Raw genomic sequence first — 25,238 nt, 5'->3', positions numbered from 1 at the left:
GTAAGTTAGGCCTTGCTGCTATGTTAAATGATTTACGGTGCTTCGCTACAGTGTGATATCTTGCCTTGTTTTGACTGATGTTATGGGTCCAGGAAATATTCCTGGTTTTGTTAGCCATTCTACTTGTTACTTGTTGATTATAATGTGAAATATATTTTTGTATTGTCAATTGGTTTGTCAAAAAAAAAAAAAAGTATGAGAACTGAATTTTTCGTTTTTGCTTTCCACTAAACGCACTACAATGTAACCTGCGAGAACTAGAATGCTAGCTATGCAGTGTCTCGTAACTCGGTCAGTGCTTTGCTCCATTAATGAAATGTTAATTGAACTTTGTTATATGATTATTAACTCGGCCCACATATCAAATCATTTAATAAATTCAACCTTCTGTGAACAAGGCACGAAAAGGAAAAGAATCGGCGACAGACCACATCAGGCCTACACTTAAGCGCCGAGATCAATATGTTATGTTATGTTATACATTTTACTTATCAAATTTGCTAAAAGTAGATGGTGATTTATATTAATTTACACATCAATGTTATGACGATTATTATACCCGCAAGGAGGCAATCGGGTTTACCCTATTGCTAGGGGCATGCAAACCCCCGGGACATCCCAGCACGTTTATACCAGTTTATATATATTAACATAACCAGTTTATATATACCAGTTGACATATGCGTATATTAACGTATATTAACCAGTTTATATGTATTAATATAACTGTTACGTGTGTGTGATCAGCTTGTAGAAAGATCACACATCTTTAAAAACCTTTAGCATAGGTTTTTTTAACTTGTATTCTATTTGTACACTCAGGGAACAGTTTTGTGATTAAATCTGTGAGTCAATTGGTATAAATTAAATTGGTCGTGACGATTCTTGAAAATAAGGGCTTTAGACGAGCTATTAAACGAGATTCCCTTATAATCTTGAAAACATTGACATAAGTGTTGGTATGTTCAGTCTTGGTCTTGCTGAGTCAGGGGTTCTTCCTTTAGTTGCTTAGCTTCTTAATTACACTTGCCGTCCATATAAAATCTAAGGGACAAATATGTCTATTTAGTTACGTATAAATTGCAGATATGAATTGTATTGCATTTTAGAGTCATTTCGCGCATCGATAGGAGAGCTCGTTATAATTTATAGTACGTTTTAAATTCCTGCTTGAATGCTCTAAACATTTTTTGTTTTCTTTGCAGAAATATTCATCATTCCTAACTTCGTGCCTGTTTCATTCCTTTAGTCTTCTAGCGCTGCCATTCTCATCTATATCTTATTTGTTTCTCGACATAAAAAAATTGAAATTTGTTGTAGTTTTCCGTCTCTGCATCTTGCGTTTCAATTGTTCCATAGTGCCACAAAACGCCCCGGAAAAACTTATTTTAAACACTCTAATATTGTCACTAAAAACTTGTATCTAAATAATCTAATTGAGTGTCTGACTAACACTAGAGACGTGCGATATAGAGCAGTTTTTATGTATCTTGTGCGTTATCGAAGATAGGTAATGCTCCACACTTCTTAGTAGCTTTAGATAGATAATTCATTCAAAGCTCCTGCATGTCTATTGAGTAATAGCCTTATTATTTTATTTTAATTAGCTCGATAATGTAGAGAAATTAATATTACTTTCAATGAACTTTCGATAGTTCAAACTTGGAGATTGAACTTTCCTCGCAACCAACTCATCCCCTGCCATTTTTGTTGCTAATTATTAATTGTGTCGTTCCCATCAGCCTGCTCACTCGCTTGTCTAACACCGTTTGCACTGAAAAATATCATTAACTTAACTAGGAAAGTCTTGACTGCTAAACTCAGGAGTCTTACCATGGTTACTTATAGCTGATTAATTCTTGATTATAAATTTTTTAACTCATTAAATCTTGTCTACGAAAAACTCGAGAACATTTTACGTGTGGCAAAATGTTCTCTTGGAAGAGCGACGACAAAAAGAAGAAGCCCGCCTCACGGAGCGCCCCTCGACCTCCACGCGATGACGCACGTCTTGCACAAGTATGCTATGTTACATTTCGTAATAATATGTGATATATAATTACGATTCCTAATAAATGAACTAGTAATAAAATGATTAAATGAATATTATCAGTGATTTTTTAGAACCTGCTGGAGCTACAGAAGACATGGTAATTTTTTTCTTGTGTAGTTGTGAACGTAATCTTACATTTATTGATTTGTACTATGACTAAAATCTCTACTATTGATGGCATCAGCAAAAGTAATACCGGTACAATCTTTCAATTGCAAATACATATTAAAATTTTACTGTTATAGATATTGTAATCTCTGTCTGTATACTGATAATTAACTTATCGTATACTAACTGTAATCCTCACTGCCGGACCTGGGGCCATACTTTCAAAATTCGTTAAGTTAGCGTAAGTACTTAAGCTCTATTTTCTTGTTTATGATTGCTGGACTTTGCTTGAAAGGCCGTCAATGATTGGCTGATGAACTTACGATTTCTTAACTTTTTTTGAAAGTATGGGCCCTGTAGGCATAAATATAATATCATTGCTAATATAATCAATGCATTCTTTAACTCAGCTTTAATTTGTTATAGATGGGCTTCGTAGGCGTTAAAGGAATAGACGACCACGAAGGTTGGCCTTCAGTCACGAATATCATTGCTTCATATTAATGTATCTATATTACATTAATATGGATACATTAATGTATCCATAAACAAAGCATTGTTTTTTGCGCATTTTCTCATTTATGAAAAAATGCACTATTGTGCTCGCCATATCCGTCCGTCCGTCTGTCTGTCCGTCCGTGACCTCAAGTTTTCGTCGACGAGAAAATGCGCTCTCTGTCACTCACTGCAGTGAGTACTGAGTTATATNCACAGTACACTACATATTTAGTACTCTACACTATTTATGTATACTGTACAGTACACTATGTATACCGTACAGTACAGGGGCCATACTTTCAAAACTCGCTAAGTAAACGTAAGTACTTACGCTCAATTTTCTTGTCTATGGTTGGTGAATTTTGCTTGAAATGCCGTCAATGATTGGCTGATGAACTTACGATTTCTTAATTTCTTAACTCTTTTTGAAAGTATAGGCCCTGTATGCTATATATAGGTACAATAAATTAGACAATTTATACAGTACAGTACGCTCTGTATACAGTACAGAACACCATGTTCAGCACCCATTGCCCACAGGACGAGCTGCTGGGGCTGAGCGAGACAGCGGCCCCTGAACCAACAAGCGTGGCCCCCAGAGAGCCAACACGCAACGCCCCTGTGATCCAGCGCCCCTCACCGGCCGCCGCAGGGGTGTCGGTGCTGGCGCTACTCAATGCCAGGATAGACAACTACGAGCGCGCCGAGGCTCAAGCCAACCGCGACAACGAGATCTCCAGGGCAAAACGGTGCGAACATTTAGTAATTAAGTATTAAATTTATGTAATCGAAAAACTCCATTAACTTTGCCACACTAACCTTCCAGGGCAAAACGGTGCGAACATTTAGTATTGAATGTATATTAAATTTATGTAATCGAAAAACTCCAGTAACTTTGCCACACTAACCTTCCAGGGCAAAACGGTGCGAACATTTAGGATACTGAATTATTAAATGTAGGTATATAAGTAGTATACATGTTAATAAATGCTTGTATATAATGCTAAAGGCACTGAAGGTTTTGTATAGGTTATGATTGAGGTGATCAAGAATGGTTGTCATTGGTTATCCAGGGCAAAACGGTGCGAACATTTAGTACTGAAGTATTAAATGTATATAAGAAGTATACATGTTAATAAATGCTTGTATATAATGCTAGAGGCTCTAAAGGTTTTGCATAGGTTATGATTGAGGTGATCAAGAATGGTTCTCATTCGTTATCCAGGGCAAAACGGTGCGAACATTTAGTATACCGGTACTGAAGTATTGAATGTATATAAGTAGTATAAATATTAAAAAATGCTTGTATTTAATGCACAAGGCTCTAAAGGTTTTGTATAGGTTATGATTGAGGTGATCCAGAATGTACGTCATTGGTTAAAGTTGAACACGTTTTTCCTACTTTTAATGGCTGAAGTTCCAACTTTATTCATCGAGAATATCAGTGAAGAACGAAAAACAGTGTTAGTATTTTGTTGAGTGAAAACAATGCTGACTTACGGAATAATGCCTTTTCTCTGTTTCTAACTAAATTGAGTTNGTTTAAATGCGTGAGCAGGAGAGCCCTACACACAAGTTACAAGAGCTTCAGAAGACCTACAAGCTCGCGGCGCTGGACGCTAAGCAGCGCGGGGATCAGGCCGCCGCCGTCGCCTTCTTCAGGACGGCCAAGCAGCTGCAGCCGCTGCTGGACGCCGCCCTCAGGGGCGAGCCTGTTGACATGACGTCACTGCCGCCCTCGCCTGCTACTGGTACATTTATTATATACTTTTATTATAAATCATGTTATACACTTTTTATACTCATAACATAGTCTGTAATTTTTGTATATAGTCAATTTATTTATAGTACCTAATATTCATCATGTTATACATTTATGAGTATTCTATAATAAAGTTATAAGGTTTTTCATACCTTATTATAGTTTCTGGGAGTGGTCAATTTATTTCATAATCTTATTAGAATCTCTAGAAATGGTCTATTTGTTTTTGGTTATTTTATCATCTCAGGAAATTTTTAACTGATGATAACCTGTAGGTAATTCTTGTTAAATGTATGAGCCACCTGCAACTGACAGATATAATTGATATCTGTATAAATGTTATAAAAAAGGGTGAAAGTGAAAGTTAAAGAAAGTCACTCTATAATTAGTTTCAGAATTTAGTCTCGAGTCGTGAAGCTTTTCTATTTAGAGTCCAGCAGACTATTTCATAGTCTGTAGTTCATGAGGGCCTTGCAGTTGCTACGCGAACACATTCGGTTTTATAAACTAATTTATCATATTATTTTTCACTTGGTAATATAGTTGGTACATATATAGTCAATGCCTAACACAAGATAATCTGGCAACGATTTGCAACTGTTGCCTCTCGCCACCCACAAGGGCCTAAGATCCCACTGTTAAATCCAAACGATACACACTTGATGCCCCGACTGCTAGTGACTGTACACTGCTAAGCGGTGACTGTACGAAGCCTCTCATGGCTATTCGTTCACAAATGTTTGAGAAACTTTGGTCTCGTGAATTTGTAATAACTATTGCATCTAACCAGTGTTTCAAAAGATACATGAAAACATTTCCGTTGTACTGAGGTCTGCTTTTTGCAATATATAAATATTATACATATGTTCTTTCTTCAAGCAGAATTTATAATATAATTCACAATGTGTTGACTTGGCCTGACCAATCCTGTTAACAACGGCCCAAATTTCCAGCAGCCCACACAACTGATGACGCACGTCTTGCACAAGTATGCTATGTTACCTTTCGTATTAATATTTAATATACAATTAAGATTCCCAATAAATGAATTAGTTATAAAATGATTACAAGAATATTATCGCTGAATTTTTTAGAACCTACTGGAGCTACAGAAGCCATGGTAATTTTTTTCTTGTGTAGTTGTGAACGCAATCTTACATTTGTTGATTTGTACTATGACTAAAATCTCTACTATTGTTGGGCATCAGCAAAAGTAATACAATCTTTCATTTGCAAATACATATTCAAATTTTACTGTTATATATATTGTAATTTATGTCTGTATACTGATAATTAACTTTTTGTATACTAACTGTAATCCTCACTGCCGGACCTGTAGGCATAAGTATCGTCACTAACATAATCAGTGCATTCTTTAATTCAGCTTTAATTTATTTTAGATGGGCTTCGTAGGCGTTGGAGGAATAGACCACCGCGTACCTAGGTTGGCCTTTAGTCACGAATATCATTGCTTCTATTAATGTATCAATATTACATTAATATGGATACATTAATGTATCCATAAACAAAGCCTTGTTTTTAGCGCATTTTCTCCTTTATGAAAAAAATGCACCATTGTGCTCGCCATGTCCGTCTGTCCGTCCGTGACTTCACGTTTTCGTCGACGAGAAAATGCGCGCTCTGTCACTCACTGCAGTGAGGACTGAGTTATATTTATTTTTCAGATGGGTCTTTTGGGCGTGGGTGGACTGGAGGACCTGGTGGACGACAAGGCTGACGAAGGACTGGAGGCTGAGCTGCTCGCCCTCATGGAGGAGGACGCCCCTCCTCCACCGAGACCTCCTAAGCAACAACGTAAACGCTTCTAGCCTTTTTTTGCATTTGTTCTAATTGTTTTCTTTTTGTTCCTAAAAATGACATTATAATTTGTTGGTCGATTGGAGATTTATTCTCGTTCGTTACCTGTCATATGTCTTAAAATGCCTCGTATCCTACGGAACAACTGAAATCTAGAATCGATTTTAAATCTACCGTCCGTTGAAAAGATATGATCAAAAGGCCAGTCTAGTCAAGAAAAGTGCAAGAATCGGCGACAGGCTTATGCAGGCCTATTTTTCAATGCCGAAGATACTATACTACTATACTATATGTGCCACATTTAGTGTCACTTTTATCCTCATTGTGACTATATTAGCTTAACGTTAATTAACATTAATTTTCGTTAACGAGGTCACTTTTGCATACAGGTGCAATTATAATAGGTGAAACTCGATAATTCTCGTGACATCCGAAGTATGCATTCCCAATTACGTGCATGTTAGATTCAAATTTTATTTTGTTATACTGTTATATGTTGAAATTACTAGGCGGTTTAATTACTTTCAACTTCTCAGGTTAGTTTTTTTGAGCAGAAGTCACTAGAGACAAGGAGAGAGCGGTGCTACCAGAAGGTCTACGGCAGCTGGACAACATGGTTACTGAATGCCTCTCAGAAAACTACGACGTTGAAGTCACGTCAGACGATGAGGACGATCCTGCTCTAATGGTGAGCTCATCGTCACAAATATATATGACGTGCTTCAATATTTAAAATATCTATTTGTCTATTTTGAGGCATTGATAGCATTCAATGTTCGTGATCAGTGGTCTATCTTCCGTGTGTAATTTAGCTCCTAACAACTTTCCTTGAACGATTTAGAGAACTGGAAACTACTCAACCTGCTCATAAATAAATATGAATGCCACCCAAAATATTTGTTTTCTTACACTAGATCCTGCACTAGGCTTGTTCCGCATTGCATGCACGAGACGGCTCAAAACAATTCATATTAACAATCTTCATTGCCTAAATACAACGCTGTTGGCTCCCCATTTCATTCATAATATCTCTTACACTGCATTGTACACTGTGTTACTTGGTGCATTAAATGGGGCGGTCAAATAAATAGAAATGTCGGGTAGATGAGATACGTTCCTATGTGTTACTTCTTCGCTACCCAGTAGAGAAGGCTCAGGAAAAAGCTTTTCTTCACAGTACACTACATATTTAGTACTCTACACTATTTATGTATACTGTACAGTACACTATGTATACCGTACAGTACAGGGGCCATACTTTCAAAACTCGCTAAGTAAACGTAAGTACTTACGCTCAATTTTCTTGTCTATGGTTGGTGAATTTTGCTTGAAATGCCGTCAATGATTGGCTGATGAACTTACGATTTCTTAATTTCTTAACTCTTTTTGAAAGTATAGGCCCTGTATGCTATATATAGGTACAATAAATTAGACAATTTATACAGTACAGTACGCTCTGTATACAGTACAGAACACCATGTTCAGCACCCATTGCCCACAGGACGAGCTGCTGGGGCTGAGCGAGACAGCGGCCCCTGAACCAACAAGCGTGGCCCCCAGAGAGCCAACACGCAACGCCCCTGTGATCCAGCGCCCCTCACCGGCCGCCGCAGGGGTGTCGGTGCTGGCGCTTAGAATGTACGTCATTGGTTAAAGTTGAACACGTTTTTCCTACTTTTAATGGCTGAAGTTCCAACTTTATTCATCGAGAATATCAGTGAAGAACGAAAAACAGTGTTAGTATTTTGTTGAGTGAAAACAATGCTGACTTACGGAATAATGCCTTTTCTCTGTTTCTAACTAAATTGAGTTATTTATTCCTGAGATTGTTGAAGAGTTACTATGACAATGATTTAAAATTAAATTAAAACGTTTGATCTCCAGAAAGTCGTCGAAAATGTTGAATAATCTTCCCGTTTTCTTACCAATCATCAACTTTGTTGACAAATCGTTGAATTCCAGATTCAGTCGAGGCCTCAAAACCCTATACCAGATGAAGAAGAGCCTGGAGGCCGGTAAGGCAATCAACGAAGAGGACATCCCTCCTGAAGTGGTGGTCAGGAGTGCGTCTCGTGCCGTCACCCCCACACTTCCCACCCCCGCTGCTACTCCCACGGGACCTCTCAGCCCCGAACATTTCACTCCAGCGCCTTCCGACCCCGCGACTTTTACCCCGACTCCTGCTTCCCCGAGGGAAAATTTACCCCCGCCTGAATTTCCTAGTAGGCCTGCAGCCAACAAAAGTTTTGAAGTGCCCGAAGCCCGGGATGCCCCTTTAAGAAAAGCCTCTACGTCGTCTCTGCCTCACGCCCTGGCTTTTACTGAAACCGTGCGTTTTCGATTTATTAAAAAAAAATAGGTATTAGTCTAAAAGTATGATACTTAGTTTTAGTTTTCGGTTTGACTTCAAATGAACTAAGATGAAATTATATCATCTCATGATAACAAAGTAAGATTGTCCCCAGTTATAACAGCTGAAGAAATTTACAGTAAATTATTTCATGTTCTTTCATTATAACATGAACATTACTTACACAGATAATTCTTGAACATTAAACATGAAATACAATATAAAAGCATTGTATTTAATTTACATACCGTGCGCATATCACATTAGTCCTGGGGCCATACTTTCTTTTCTATTTAGAGTCCAGCAGACTATTTCCCAGTCTGTAGTTCATGATGGCCTTGCAGTTGCTACGCGAACACATTCGGTTTCAGGAACGAATTTATCTTCTTTTTTTCACCTGACAATAAAGTTCACTGCCTAACACAAGATAATATGGCAACGATGTGCAACTGTTGCCTCTCGCCACCCACAAGGTCCTAAGGGCCCTCCGTTAAATACACACTACAACGATACACGCTTGATGCGTCGACTACTAGTGCTTTATGGAAAACAAAATGCTGCTAGTAATATTTGCTAATGCTACTGCTGGCATTAGGTTCTAATACGCTGTTCAGCGGTGACTGTACGGAGCCTCTCATGGCTATTTGATCACAAATGTTTGAGAAACTATGGTCTGGAGTATCTCGTTGAAATTGTAATCACTTGTGCAACCAGTGTTTCGAAAGAGAAATGAAAACATTTCCGTTGTACTGAGGTCTGCTTTTTGCAATATATAAATATTTTACGTTGGTTCTTTCTTCAAACAGAATTTTTAATATAAATCACTGTGTTGATTTGGCCTGACCAATCCTGCTAACAACGGCCCAAATTTCCATCAGCTCACACGACGACATCAGTTCCCGCCACCCCTACCGTGAACGCCACCACCGCCGCCCCTGCTCCCGCTCCTGCAGGTGTTAATGAGGACTGAACTCTTAGACTAACTAACTTAAGTCTTATTACCTTAACGATGTTTTTATATATTTGCCTCTGATCTATATAATCGATTTAAACAAAGCTCCTACTTCTCTCTAAGTTGTAAGCTCTTGCTTATTTCAGCGAGTGAAGAGTTCGAGAGTGTCCCCGAGCCTCCGCCTGTACCGCCGGGTTCAATACTTGACGCTCTACAAGACCGGCGTGCGAAATACGTCGAGCAACTCGAGAAAGCTAAAGTATAACTTTCTAATGTCCATAAGAAAGAAAGTTGATAACATATTACGCATATTTTATGCCTTGTGTGTAATAAAATTTATGTGTACGCATGTTTAATGCGTTATGCAAGCTTAGGTGCAATAAAAAATGAAACATTTATTTTATATGACATTAAATAAAGATGTCGCGTTGTAGAGGTCATCTGATACTGATAGTTGATTGATTGATATTGCATCAATGAATTTCCTTCATAAACCTCTTGAGCGTGACGTTGAAGTTAAACCATCAATTTTCACGTCTTCAGTTGCTACAATTTCACTGTTAACTTGATGTTGGTTCCAAATAGGAATTTCATTAGAAATCTTCGTATTACGCATGGCTCATGATGCCTAAAAGCAATTTTTATTAAAAAGTTTATTTTTATTAAAAATTTAAATTAAAATAATAGTTTTATCAAAAATTTTTATTTTGAAGTAATGAAAACGCTTGGTACATTCATCATATCTACTTGGCTATCTACTATCATATCTACTATTTCTTTTTGAATTCATGCTCACCGTTTGATTTTAGCAGATTTATGATATAAGTACTTCAAGAGCCAAATAAGCGATGTTTTATTATTCGTTTGTCAAGAATTTGTATTTGGCAGTCGGAGGGCAACGGGCGCAAGGAGCGGATGAACGACCGCATCATCAAACAGTACGACGATGCCATCAAACGCCACAAGCTGGGCAAGCCTGTGGCGTACGGTGACCTGCCATCACCACCTGGTCAGCAGCCATTACCTTCTGCTCGACCATTGACTTATACTGCGTCAACCTATTTCCACAACTATTACCTCATGTTATTTAACTATTCCCTTTCACTACACCTTCATTACCTTCTGCTCGACCATTGCCTTATACTGCATCAACCTATTTCCACTACTATTACCTCTTATTGCACAACCATTACCTTTCACTGCACTACCACTACCTTTTACTACTGTGCTCTGTGCTGCATGTTGACAATGGTGTCCAGGAACAAGTTGTTACGGAGAATTGTTATCAGTTTAATGATTTTCAATTTCATACCTGCCGCACCAATCTGTTTATATAACGTATTTCCGTAATTTTTCATTTATTTTATGTGCAAGAAATATAATAGTGATAATCAAAAAAATATTATAGAGGAGCATAGTTTGGTGATTTCTTCAAATTACAACTTATTGCCGTGATGTTTTCGTATAATATTACTAAAGAGTTTTGATGCATATAACACATGTTCAGTATATCTTTGTTTCCAGGTTTTGCACCTCTCCCTGCCAGCGTGGTCACACCGGCGCCTGGAGCTGTAGCTCCAACCACTCCAGCTGTAGCTCCTACCACTCCAGCTGCTGCTGCTGCTACCACTCCTATTGCGGCTGTTACTACTCCAGCTACGCCTCCTACATCAGCTCTTCCTGCACAGGCTCAAACTCCCGGTGGTGATAGTAATTCCCCAGCGAAAGTACCTCGTCAACAACCTCCAGGAGTTACTCCTCCAAAACCAAATGGTAATTTCTTCAAAAATATGTGGCTTGGTATTCTGGAGTTACTCCTCCAAAATGAACGGTAATTTCTCCTCTATATTTGACTCTACCTTCTGAAGTTACTCCTCCGAAATCAATCGGAATTGTTTCATTGTATTCGACTCAAGCTTTAGTCAGGTTAGCATGCAGTATTTATTTCGTCTAAAAATATTATATCGGGATTTCCCATAAACGATATTTCTACATGTGTTCTTGATACATTCAGTGCGAGCTGCTCCGAAGTCACGCGTGGAACGCCAGATGTCCCTCCTCACCAAACGACAGGATCAGTTCAAGGTAAGGTGATTTTACTCTTTACAATGAGAACTAAACCTATTTTAGTGGTTCAAGTGATGTAAAACTTTCAGAAGTTTAGAAAGCGCTGTCCTGTTGATTAGATGATACGCAACTAAACTATGACCTAGGAATAGAAGTTTTGATGTCATCTGCATTGTTAGACACAGAAGTTGGTCGCACAGAACTTTGTATTGTTGACGTTGTATCTAAAAGCGTGTTTGTTTTATTCATTGCTACAAGGACAACCGTTTCCAGCTTCTGGGCGTTCAATGCAGGATTTTGAATACCTATTCTACTCTCTTGTTGAAAATTTACGGTCTATGTTTATATGATGTATGAGCATTCATTTATTTATCTTCACTTTTTGTCTTGCATTTTATTTTTAGTCAACTCGATTTTAGGTTTAAACCTTATGCATTGAATTTTTTATCCATCAGACATCGATGCTCTATGAGATCTATGTCAACGTTGTGTCGTCGTCACATATCGGTTGAAATATCATAATTTAATGCAGAAGGCTGGTAAGATATTTTTGGTTCACGAATTTAAAGGAATATTTTTCTTTCAGGCGGCTGCTCTAGAGGCCAAGAAGAAAGGAGAAATAGAACTAGCCAAAGAATATCTGCGCAACAGCAAAGGTTTTGATAACCTAATTCAGGCAACTGCTGCCGGACTACCTGTAGATATGAACACTGTGAGTCGTAATAAATTTCATAGGTAGCTAGTTAAAGGAGAGTATAACACTATTAATTCTCTTATCGTCATGATATCGTCTCTTATCGCATTATGAACTCATTTTGCCTAACCAACTCATATCAAAACCCCGACTTGAAAATAACTTTCGATAATAATATTAATATAATAACTCAAGTCATATTAATAGATTTCAGATACATTTTCGTGAATTCTTGGATGGATAATTTGGTAATTTATACTTTTCAACTAGCAATTAGTTCTGTTATGTAGTGGCATCAAATTGTTCACGGTTGACTGAGCATCTGATTTTAATTAAATATTACCTCCCAGATCCCAGTGCCGCCTCAAGAGAAGGCTGCTGGAGGCCCAAGTCTGAACCGAGAAGTGTCTGTGGATGACGCGTTTGAGGTCATCAACGCCGAGGACTGTGATATGCCTGCGACCAGCACGCCAGCTGACTTGGTCCTCATCTACACCAAACTTGAGGAGGATCTCATCAAGCAAATCAAGGTGACACGGCATAAAGTGATATTGTGCTAAATGCAGTTAAAGTTAATGTACATGTGCCACATGGACAGTTAAATCCGTTAGGAAGTGGAGAGTGGGTTGAAAGTCGTGAATTTATTAAACTTAAGAATGTGATGGCAGATGTGCGCCACAACGCGCGAGCACTTCAAAGCAGTCGGGGACGTGGCGAGCTGCAATCGCTTCGAGCAGCTCATTGTGAACACGAAGAAGGAACTGGACGCCGTAAGACTTGCCTTCAAGCGAGGAGACAAGCCTCCGCGCTGCCACTACGAAAACCGAAGCTTCTCCATTGTCGAGTTTGTATAAATTTTGTTGGTGGCAACTCGCAGCATGTAGAATAAATGCATAATGATAGTAGTTACATGTGTGGAGCCCATATGACGATAATAATTTCACGCGCAATATTACAATATAATCACAAAACGCTGCTCAGCATCGACCTATAAAACTTTATGACGATAATGATTGCGCGTGTGGAGCCTATATGACGATGATTGCACGTGTGGAGCCTATATGACGTTAACGATTGCGCGTGTGGAGCCTATATGACGTTAACGATTGCGCGTGTGGAGCCTTTATGACGATAATGATTGCGCGTGTGGCGCTTATATGACGATAATCATTGCGCGTGTGGAGCCGTTATGACGATAATGATTGCACGTGTGGAGCTTATTCGACGATAATGATTGCACGTGCGGAGCCTATTTGACGATAATTATTTCACGTGTAGACCATAGTGACCGAGTGAAACTTGTGCACAAATTCGTACAAGGCTCAGTCCTTTACATGTGCTTCTACCGACAAAACAACACAATGTGCGCTATATGTAAAGTATGTTAAATAGATGCTCGATGTATGTAATTATTGCCGTGAGCAAATTTTAATTATTTTAAACATCTGTGCCATTGCAAAATGCGTTGTAGGGACTAATGTACACAATTTTACAAATTCATTAGTAATATCCCTTTCTTGTGTGCCCCCGATCACCTGTGAGTGCTGTACCTAGATTTTTTTTTCAGATGCAATACGGATCTAAACGACAGTGACTGCGAAGTTACAGTGATGCGTGGCATTAATTATAACGTGCAGAATCCAACTGACGTCGATACTTATGTGAAAATTGAGTTTCCTTACCCGTCCGTGAGTACAGCAGTTTAAAACTTGAACGTCTATAAACTACGCGCTATGTCCCTGGTGCCGCAGTCAAACTGTTCTGTTGTTGCGATCATCTATGAGTGGATTTATGGATTTACAAGGTTTAAATTTATTTGTAGATTAAATTGAATTTCTGTTTACATAGGAAAACTGCCCCGTGGACAGGACTGGTGTGGTTAAGGACACCAACAACCCAGAATATAACCACAAAACTCTGTTCAGCATCGACCGGAAGACGCGCGCGTTGGCGCGGTGCTTTAAGCGCCATAGCGTCAAACTCACCGTCCATGCCAAGGGGTAAACATATGGACTAACTGAGCAAAATAATAAATGCTCTTTAAAAAACGTTATGCTTTAAATTTTCGAATAGCCAAAAAATATCAATTGATCGTCACTCCCGATTCCTATTGCATAAATTAAGTGCTGGTTTTAAAATGTCAAATTTCGAATATCTGTCCCAGGTAACGTGCAATACAAATAATTGACCAATAAAACTTGTTAACGCCCCGTTCCCTCACGCAGAGGATGGTTTTCAAGAGACACCATCGTGGGCTGTGCCAAAGTCCCCTTAGTCGCTCTGGAGAACCATTGTACGCTGCACGATTCATTTGATGTAAGTTGAAAGAACTAGTTGGTGAAGTTATCATAATACTCTTAAAATGTTTGCTCATTACAACTTATCAGTCAAGTTCATGGTGAAAACATTGGTGATTTTTGTTCTTTTTCAGCTGAGTGACGAACGGAAAAAGATGGTCGGAGGCAAAATAGAAGTGAAGCTCAGGGTTCGTAATCCAATATTAAGTAAGGAGATTAGACAGCTAAACGAAAAGTGGCTGGTCATTGATGGATATTAGCTGTTGACAGAAATATTTTAATATAATTGATTGATATTAAAATTAGACGAGAAGCTTAACTAATGCAGCATAAATATTACTTAGAAAGATGAAGTAATAAAACACTATATCGTCATTTTTTTTCTTTATTCCTGCCGAAAACAATTAGTTACGACGGGGCCCACTGAACGGTGTAGCCACAGTAGGTTGCGTAACTTGCAGGCCGGGTAGCTTGTCGAAGTCCTGCGCAAACACGTTGTTTGTTCAACATTACTATCAATTGCTCTACGGTAGTTTTACGTTTAGTCTAATATTTATTATTCAAAATGTACTTACATCGGTATTTTCATTAACACCGTCCTTGCTACAACATACACACCTAACGTATTTCCTACATTTCTCTTATCCTGTATCTATGTCAATGCCAGGAACTATTTAGGTCAAATCCGTAAAAGTTAGATCAACTTATTCAACGTTGAGCTCACCATCATCTTGAGGAGGTCCTTGGTGTCGGCGTCCACCTCGATGATGTCGAGCTCGAGAGCCGACACCTCAGGCACGTAGTTGTCGCGGCGCTCACGCTCCTCCTCCTGCAGCTTGATCGAGATGCCGCGCACCGGCGCACGCTGAATACGCTTCATCAAATGTGTCACGAATCTGAAAAAAAAAAACAATCTTTCATGCTGATAGATTTACTTATATCATTAGTCTACTTCAGTCGCAAGCGCACCAAAAATTTTGAAGCAAGATAACATAAGGTATATTCACCATATCTTCAACATTTTCATGAAAATGATGAGTAGGTTTCGGACCAGCTGATCGATACAGAGATGGTGAATTCTCTTGAGAAGTTTTTATTCCATTCGAATTCTTGAGGAATAAAAATTGTTCATGATAAATAAGACCCGCTAGTGAAACAACATGCTCAAGTGGTATTCTACTCATCCTGATGTATAAAAATATACACCGCGATCTATTAAGAACACCGACCGCTTAGGATTATGAATCTTTCATGAATATCATTCTTACTCCATATGACATTTTTTCTTGCTTATTCACTCAACGAGCTGATGCCTGCATCATTCAAGTTTACAATTAATTCGTTCAGAATATAGAGAGGAGGGTTTATTTCGGGAGCGCGGGGCGACCCGGTACTCCAGTTTATATCATCCCATAACACAAGACAGCGTCAAAAGAAAAATGCCGCCGCCACTTGAAGGAAGCAATGCTCACCCAGCAATTTTGTTGCGGAGGCTTTTCGAAGGGATGACGGCAATCTCATCACAAATTCTCTTGTTGGTCTGGAAGTCGCTGCCGAGGCGCGTGTAGTACTTCTCAATAATGACCCTAGCGGCCTTCTTCACGGTCTTGGTGCGAACGCGACCCTGAAATGTAATACACGCGTAATTTTTATTCTTCAGTGCTAATAATGATCTACATGAAAATGAGGTGCATCAAAAATTACAGTCATAATCTCCAACAAATAAATTGCATACAGGGAATTTATCATCACTTGCTGTGAGCATTATATAACATGAAATATGAAGCGAAGACTCAAGCACCTTGGAGGGATTAAAGCAAAAATCTTGCACATTACATCACAAATCCTAGTAGTTTTACTCTCTCGTTTCTCCCCAAAAAAACGTGTTTCGGGCAGATTTATGATTAAAGCGAAAAGCACACAAAACTTAAATTTTGGAAATTTGATGGTGAATGTACAGCCCGACCCACGTTTTTTTCGGGAGAACAATAATTTATTTTCTACTTTTTAGTCCACAAGAAAAACGTGTTTTTTTAAAAAGTTTTTTAAAGTATTTTATTTTCTACTTTTTAGTCCACAAGAAAAACGATTAAGACTTGATTAAGTATGACTAGACGTACGTATCGATGATACGCAGCGTCAGCGCCTGCTCGTCTATAACGTGAGCGCCCGCACGTCATACTATATATATACTATTTATATATACTTTACTCAATTAAACTAATTTCGGTCTCTAATTACTAGTTTTTATGATTGTATCTGAAATTGTTAGGCGAAAATAGCCTGCATGCCGAATTTCAGATCTCTAGAACAATCAGAAGTGGTCTAATTTTCGTTGTCAATGTTAACAACAAACAAACAAACAAACAAACAAACGCGAAGCTAAGCTAAGAAAAACGTGTTAAAAACGTTTTAAGTACAGGTCTAAATGTTGAGATTGTTTGTGGAGGAACTTTCTGGCTCAAAATGTATGTATATATTATATATCTGCTGTGCAGCAACCTGGGTATCATTAACAGAAGTTCATTTGAAAAAAAAAAATTCTTTTCAATCCAAGCATCAATTGATACTCTAATGGCATGCTCATTTTGGAAAACAACTCGAGTATGTACTGCTAGTGAAACACCATTCATTTCTTGTTAATGATTATAAATCATAAGATCTCAAATTTACATAATTACAGCAAAGTTAAGCCAAGAGTTAAGAATTTTCCATAAATCTTGGGTTAAAACAATCATTCATAGGCCAATTATTCATACTGAATGTTTATACATTGATAACACTAACTTCATAATGAATGTTGATAACACTATTATTAGAAATGTCTTCTGGTAGTCAGATTTCAAATCTACAAATACCAACAAAAAATATCATTTGACTTATTGGAAAATCATCAATGAAACTCATTCTCTGGCCTTTGTTCATGAATTAGTTTAAAACTTTTTTTTTAGATCAGATCATAAAGAATTATTTGAATATTTGTTTAAAAGAAAAATTCTGTCATATTATAGCTTTATAGGTTATACTAATAGCTCAACAATTATACATGTTCCATACCTAAGCCAGGAAAAGTTATAGGAATTACTGTATAGATTATTTCCATTTAGAAATTTACAGCAATCATCGAATCTGGATATCATGCAGAATTATTCAGAAATCACTGTTATATATATATCATTTCACTGGGAATTTTTAAAAATAGCAGGCAAAAATTGACATTTTTTTTAATTTAATTGAAGAAATTGGAAAGGACTGTGGGAACAGCCTAACAGGAAGAAAAAATATGTACCTTTTAAACTGCAACCTGAGCTTTATAGCCATTTTTTGAGCTGCAAGACTCTTGCTAGATGAATTGCCTATTTTAGTCATCTTTATAAATGACCTACCTAGTACATACCAAAATCACCTATCCTGCTAGATGAATTATCACAATCAAGCCATGAGAGTCCATTTATCACAAACTTGTCACAAAGAAGCCACAAGGGTATGAATATTTCAATCCTGCATGGAAAAATATAAAACTGTATACCAGGATGAAACTCTAAAAATGATGATTCATATATTATTTCCGATCCACCAAGACCAGTTTTTTTATCCAAAAACGTTGTTTGAGGTAAAAAAAAATAACTTCTTATAGGCATAAAACACATACCGTAAAATGGGGCAACTTAGACCACTTTTTTTTATAAATGATGCCATTTTTTACTAGCTAAATTAAACTTGAATTGAAATGTGCAAAATACAGGTCTATACTCTAGCTTCTGTCTCTTATACACATCTAGATGTGTATNTAAATTGATAGATCTTTTATTTGTGAATATAACGATATGTCTCATTTCTGTAGCTCATAACTCTAGAAGATAGGTTTGTAGTGATAATAATTTTACTATTCAGTTGAGCCTGACAAAGTCCCAAGCACCTTGAAATAGGCATTCAAGGTGGCAAGAATGCAAGACTAGTCAATACTCGAGCTCAATTTCTGTCAAGGATGGTGCGAAAGACGGCACGCAAACCGTCCTACAAGACTGCAGCAGGGCTACTGAAGCAAAGTAACCACTGCTTGTTTTGGCATCCTGCAGCGAATTTGTAGCGTCAGTCGCTGTCTCTCGAGGCCCTCATGGTGGCACTTGTGCTGACCAGACTGGACTATGGCAATGCCACACTCTACAGACTTCCCATCACGGCACTTAACAAACTGCAATTTGTAATGAATGACTCGTTTGTGCCCAGCAGAAATTTGACCACATGATACCGATTTTCCGTGACCTTCACTGGCTGCGTATCCAGCAGCGCACACAGTTAAAAGTTGCTGTTCTGACGTTCCGCTGCCTCCACGGTTTAGCACTACCTTATCTTGCTGAAGGCCTGTGGCATGTGTCGGATCTGCCTTCTAGAAGGCGACTGCGTTCCTCGTTGAAGGCTGACCTTGTCGCCCCGTCCTCACGTCTGTCCACCGTCGGCGACAGAGCGTTCCCGGTCGCTGCAGCCAGAACATGGAATGGTCTGCCAGCACTGGTGACATCTGCTTCCTTGCAGCCGTTGTTTCATCAACGCCTAAAAACAGAACTTTTCCGTAGAGCCTTTGAATCTTAGACCTAGCTGTCATCTAATCTATCATGGATATTACTGGTTTAGCATAGATGTTGTTTGTTCTAGCATAGACGTTGTCAGTCTTGGCATATGTCCTTTGTTTTAGCATAGACGTCATCTGTTTTTATCCTCTCGTGTCTTTTTTAGCCACTTGTAACGTGCCCTCGAAGTTTGATCTGAACGAGACACCACGACAATCTCTTCGTGGAATAAAGTGTTAGAAGACTAGTGCACTGCAGCAACTTTTCCCTATGTTAAATGTTAAAGAACTCCACCACCCCCTACCCTTTTGTGATGTTGTGAATACATAAATCAATGTACAGATGGTTTTGCTACAGGCATTTAAATTTTGAAACATCTTTCCATAATTTAAATCTCAGTGTGGAATGTGGATCAAATTTATTTATTGTGAATTTAAACTTGACAAGACCAAAACAAGGTGTGTGAGGCCATCTGTCAAATGTTTTCATGGAAGCACAATGTGCCCGTACGCCGTGAATTTGCATGAAAGAGTTGCAGTTTATCCCATCATTTATGATATAAAAAACTTTGTTGGTATAGGCCAAATGGTGTGAATTTTTTGCGGAAGTTGATGTAATATTTCTTCATCTTGGAACATATTCATTGCAAAAATTTGTCAACTTCTGATAAACAACTAGTGAATATAATTGCTGACTCAGTATTGTATTCCTAACCAAGGCCCACATGCGATAGAATATTCACGGCAGTTTCTGTTTAGCTCAGCCAGCCTCAGTGTATCAATTGTCACTGCAGTGGAAGCATAGTGGCAAACCAGTGAATTTTTGGAAACGGATCATTTTTAATTTTCTCATTTACTCAAGATTTAAACCAATATCTTATGTAGGATGATGTTGATATCCATGATACTTTGCTGGTCTGCTTATAAAACTTGAAATTTAACTTGAAAGAGAGGCTAAAGATCTCCTTGCTTTGTCACTGTGGGTGGAGCCTGGAAGGTATAACATGATATGCTTTTTGATACATTTTCTTATGTGCATGTGAGAATATAATAACTAGGGTAAACACACCATATTGCAACACCTTAAGAATGTAGCAACTAGCAAGAAATAAATGGCTATAAATAGATCACCGTATGCGCAACTCAAGTTCTGATTGGTTTACGTCACTCTCAAAATGCCACACTATGCACCAGCAATGATGAAAAGTCACAAACTGTTGCCATATTTATTTAAAAGCCTTTAGAATTTAAATCTCCAAAATCACTGAATTCCAACACTGTGTGTGACTAAATGTGGTGTATTGTGAGACTAAATCCGACAGTGCTTTAAAACCGTAATTCGTAATTCTAACACCCTGTGTCGGAATTAGTTTTTATGTGTCTAGAACCATCTCTTAAATCATTCTTCTATTAATTTATTTACCACATAAAATCAGCAAATACAAGTATACCTTTAAGTATACTTTTTTTGTCAACAACAGCTATGCAAACAAAACGATTGACAAAGAAATTTCGAATATCAGAGCACGTCAAAACCGAACAGATGATTCCTCATCAAGAGGTTGTGTCACCAGAATTTACTATCAAAACCAAATGAACGATGGTCATAGGACTGACGAACGAGTCCTCAATTCAATTGTGCAAAATAACATCAGCTGCACAACAGTAACTGACCGAATACAACTTATGATTTACTACAGAAACAAAAAGATCAAGAATTTAATCATGAAAAATAATCCATGTAAAAAGTCCGGACCACTACAAGAAACCAATGTCATTTACAAATTTTCCTGCATGAAAGAAGGTTGTAGACTTCTCCAAAATGTAAATTACATCGGTTTGACAAGCACGACATTGAGCCGTAGACTNAAGCTACAACAATGAGACATATATCATTCAATTTGCAAATAAACTATCTACAAAATGTTCATCCCGGTTTTTCTAGTTTCATTATAGTTTGAATTTTATTCTGCAAAAAGAGGGGGGTGGCGGGGGGACAATTGAAAAATTTTCGAACATTTTGGAAAAATGCACCCCACTTCCACAAAAATTGGAATTTCAAAAAAAGGGGATGAACATTTTGTAGATGAAGACCTCACGCATCGAATGATATGAGTCTCAATGTTGTAGCTTGGAAATCCTAGGACTAGATCCATTTCTACAGTACCCCCTTTTATAGCCATTTTCTAAGAATTTCACGTTTTCTTTCCTTTTTTTTTGAAAAATTCACACGAACAAAATGCGAGTTTTTTTCCATTTTACATATGTGTACCAAGTTTCAGAGTGATCCGACTGTAAATAGCCGAGATGATTTTTAGGGTAGACGCTCCCCTTAATATAAAGGAAAAAGTTGAGAAGTGTCGCTGTGTCGGAATTAGGAACCCACAATGAAGGAATATACTGCGTTTACCCCCATGGTCAGGAAGATGTGCCAGGTGTGCGGGAATTTATTTTGTCATTTTAACGACCTGCGCGGTGCGCCGTACTATGTTGGTAAAAAAATGCGCCGTGCGCCGTACTTTAGAAAGCTAAAATAGTTCTACTATTTTAGTCGACAAAATACGCAAGTATATTGACTACGCGAGTCGAACTGACAATAATAAAATGTAAGACATGTCCGGGTTACTTCTGACTCTTCCGGTTGTCCGCCTTGTCGGACAGTGGCAAACCAGAGATTTTTTAGAATCGGTTCATTTTTAATTTCCTCATCTACTCTATATTTTAATCAATTTCTTATGTATGAAAATGCTGGTATCCAAGATACTTTCCAGGTCTACTTATAGGCTAGGACTCAAAAATGAACTTGATGAAGAGTCTAAAAAAATTGCTGCTTTGCCACTATGTTGTCGGATACGGAACGTACGGTAATCGTACACTGCGGCTGTTATACATACGAAATGTAAACAGACGGTGTTCAGCGTTGCCATATGACTTTGGAGAAAATTTCTTCTAAAATAAAGATGGCCGGGATTGCGCGAACACGTGCGCGAAGATAATCAATTTTCATTACATTGCGCCAACTGTGCACAGCAATAGCTTAAAAAAAGTGAAAATGCACGGGAAAATTCACCGAAAACATACCTACATCATCCTGATTGTGGGTTTACCCTACCTACACTTTCAAAAGTGGTTTACAAAATTTTAGGAGGAGATACTACTTTTATACAGAATAAATTGAGAAAGCCTGTAGGCCAGGTTTCATAAAGTGGCAAGAGTCGTTGGAATTTCAACGACTTTTTGTAAAGTTAACGACCATTTTTTGGTCATTACAACGACTCCAAACCTGGATTATAGTTAATTTAAATATTTCAATGACTATGAATAATTTAATACATGATATTTTTAAAAAATAATACACTGACTGCTATCACTCATGCATTTTTTTGGTTTCAGATGCCAGTCACGCCACCGCTGGAAACAGAAATGTTCAAGGCAGCATCCGCCGATTATCAGCCACAAGTTTACAAAATTCTGGTTCGGTCTGTCCGCTGTCGTATGTGTTCAAGCTTGGAAGAAAAATCCGACAGATTGGCGCTGGTTGTTGACTTCTTTTCACGTTGAAACTTGACTACAATAAAATTTTCTGTGTGCCTCTTTAGTAACCTTCATACCATTTGTACAAATGGAGGTAGTTTTCGCACAACGGTCAAAATTAATCGCACAATTATAATCAATATCAACCGATCACAACGATATTCAGAGAAAAATTTAAACTATTACATTCGTAACATGCTGACCGTACGTAGCAAGTAATAAATTTCTAGACCTCAAACTTGAAGGCTTTAAGTCGATGTTCTATTCGAAATTTATTCCTTCCCTATAGTTTATAGCTCTTCTCATATGAATGTCTAAAGATCAGCCATATAACTTGAGAATGCAGCGGTAATCGGAAAAAATATTGCGATCTTAACACATGCAAAAAAGCTTTAGTGAGTCCTTGTTCTTGAGTTTATTAAGATTTGCTAAGTAATTCGGAAGAATTTGTTGGCCACAGGAAATTCTTGCACGTATTGCTGTGTGACTTGTGATTGGAGTCGAAATTATAAAATTTGTCACAAGCTAAACATCTGTCTCTTATACACATCTAGATGTGTATAAGAGACAGGCATAGGATAAAGAGTTGAAAATGAAACAAAATTAATATCTTAGTTTTTGTATTTAAAAATGAGTTCGCCATTCCGAGAAAGCTGTGCCCTCTGCATTTTAGGGATAGCTTGCGTTTGATTACGAGCAATATTTACGCATCACTATTAGAAGCGGTCAACGTGAGTGATACGTCAGTGTTCAGGAGTAAAGAAGGCACGGTACTACCTGGTGTGAAGAAATTAAACCATTAATGCATTATACGTGTGGTTTGTTGCATATTAACAATCCAATGTACGTACAAAAACTTGAGGTTATCTACTAATCTTCTTATTAACGATGTTTTTCGTTGTTAACTGACCTGTCACCTAACTAGCTACTAAGAAACCTACCGACCAACGACTGGAAAACCTACCGACCAACGACTGGAAAACCTACCGACCAACGAGTGGTATGTGAATTTTCAACGACCAGATGACCCCTGAGATACTATTACAACGACTCTTATGCCACACTATGAAACCTGGGCTGTAGGAATGGGTGGAAATGGACAGATCACAGATCAACAAGCAATTTTCTCCAATTCACTGATGCTCTCTGCCCAAATTTTCCAGTTTCAACTAGCAGCTCCTACAATTCCATCTGATTTTTCAATTTGGCCAATTGAAGCAAATCAAAAAAATCAAGTAGGCCTAGGGCTAGGCCTATCAAAAAAATACCTAATAGGCTAAGTAGGTATGGGATTATCAACTTGACATTCATAGACAGGTTAAAACAGTAAAAACACAAACTCATGACAAAACACATCAGGGTTTAACAAATGAATTAATAGATGTAAGTAAAAATTTGAAAATTTTGACCTACGTTAAACTCAGCCGTTAAAGCTGTTAAATTGCAGCAAACAAGGGATGGAACATTTAATTTTGTAGCTATGTTCCGTAGCCTAGGTACCTAGGCTAGCTATTTGATTTTTTTACCACAACATCGTCTAATTCTGTCCAAAAGCAAATCAAACTGCGAGTCACTTGACATGATAAATTAGTCACAAAATGATCTGGATAACATTGAAAGAAGCACAATACATCATACTTTAGTCAACAGCGACACTCACCATTATTATTAACTTTTATTTACGATTACACTCGTATCACCGCATACATGAACCAAAACACTCCGCTTGAAGACTAGCCCGATGTTGCCAACCGACGAACAGGACATATTTTCTGTGGTAGTAATCTTAGAAAACTAAAAAGGTTGTGACCTCTTTGGCCAATGAGCACATACCATTCGAACTTGGAAAAAATAACTTCATTTAATCCAAACTAATCTCATGAAAATAAATAACAATTAAACAAAAAATTCTCGCATTTCAACTACAAACATAGACTTCAATTAAAACCCTTGTAGTTGTAAACAACATTATAAACTCCCTTTTTCAATTTTCGAAGATGCTAAACTCTCATAGTTTATGTAACAATAGTAATTTTTTTCGAAAAATAATACGAATGGGCGTCATTACACACATTGCAAAAACATATTAGGTCAGCCGCATTCATTAATTCTTCAGAAAGAATAATTATAATGTTTAATTGTTGTGTGAGCGTTAAAAACCAAGACACAAGCCCAATCGTTGATCAGGCCTGAACATTTAAGAATTCGCGGCAGGTTCAATGTCATACAATTCGTCAATCATTATGCATAAATCTCACTGTCCAAAAATTACCTGGCCAACTTACTGAATCGACAATTCTACGGACCCGCCTGCGGACTCGCGCAACTGGGCCACTCATAATTCCATTAAATACTTAACGGATCTGTATGAATTTTGGAATATGAATATTAATTATCGATGCGCTGCCGCAGGAATTATTACAGACTTTTACATGAATTACAGGCGGGTCCATAGAATTGTCGATCGAGTGGCCAACTTGCCGGATTCGAGCAGAACTTCGACTCTGGTTTCGAACCTAAATCGCTGGTCCAGTC

The 25,238-nt window shown here is 37.9% G+C and overlaps 2 protein-coding genes across 2 annotated transcripts; one reads left to right on the top strand and one right to left on the bottom strand.

Annotated features, from left to right (window-relative positions):
* Nucleotides 1-1,640: 1,640 nt before the first annotated feature.
* LOC108664492 (coiled-coil and C2 domain-containing protein 1-like) lies at nt 1,641-14,974 on the top strand. Its single transcript, XM_018151087.2, has 17 exons — nt 1,641-2,019; nt 6,107-6,236; nt 6,794-6,927; nt 7,741-7,877; nt 8,202-8,572; nt 9,468-9,542; nt 9,688-9,800; nt 10,430-10,550; nt 11,066-11,314; nt 11,556-11,626; nt 12,195-12,320; nt 12,653-12,832; nt 12,971-13,146; nt 13,870-13,990; nt 14,151-14,302; nt 14,528-14,618; nt 14,734-14,974. Exons 1-17 carry the CDS (start codon nt 1,930-1,932, stop codon nt 14,857-14,859), a joined length of 2,463 nt encoding a protein of 820 aa, XP_018006576.1. The 5' UTR covers nt 1,641-1,929; the 3' UTR covers nt 14,860-14,974.
* LOC108664495 (40S ribosomal protein S17) lies at nt 14,971-24,457 on the bottom strand. Its single transcript, XM_018151090.2, has 4 exons — nt 24,364-24,457; nt 16,072-16,223; nt 15,324-15,495; nt 14,971-15,081 (listed from the first exon to the last, which is right to left on the bottom strand). The coding sequence occupies exons 1-4, from the start codon at nt 24,364-24,366 to the stop codon at nt 15,004-15,006; spliced, it is 405 nt and encodes a 134-aa protein (XP_018006579.1). The 5' UTR covers nt 24,367-24,457; the 3' UTR covers nt 14,971-15,003.
* Nucleotides 24,458-25,238: the final 781 nt, after the last annotated feature.

The sequence above is a fragment of the Hyalella azteca genome, unplaced genomic scaffold, assembly GCF_000764305.2.
Source record: "Hyalella azteca isolate HAZT.00-mixed unplaced genomic scaffold, Hazt_2.0.2 contig14337, whole genome shotgun sequence".
In the NCBI taxonomy this organism is placed as follows: Eukaryota; Metazoa; Arthropoda; class Malacostraca; order Amphipoda; family Hyalellidae; genus Hyalella; species Hyalella azteca.
The sequence above is the reverse complement of the archived record's forward strand: the minus strand, read 5'-3'. Positions and strand labels throughout refer to the sequence as shown.

Excerpts from the sequence above, each read along its gene's own strand:
- LOC108664492 (XM_018151087.2), top strand. The coding sequence starts at position 1,930 with ATGTTCTCTTGGAAGAGCGACGACAAAAAGAAGAAGCCCGCCTCACGG. Across the intron at positions 9,543-9,687 it reads CCCTGCTCCCGCTCCTGCAG|CGAGTGAAGAGTTCGAGAGT; the intron begins GTGTTAATGAGG and ends TGCTTATTTCAG. Across the intron at positions 13,147-13,869 it reads CGAAGCTTCTCCATTGTCGA|ATGCAATACGGATCTAAACG; the intron begins GTTTGTATAAAT and ends TTTTTTTTTCAG.
- LOC108664495 (XM_018151090.2), bottom strand. Across the intron at positions 15,496-16,071 it reads CTCCGCAACAAAATTGCTGG|ATTCGTGACACATTTGATGA; the intron begins GTGAGCATTGCT and ends TTTTTTTTTCAG. Across the intron at positions 15,082-15,323 it reads AGGACCTCCTCAAGATGATG|GACTTCGACAAGCTACCCGG; the intron begins GTGAGCTCAACG and ends GTGTTTGCGCAG.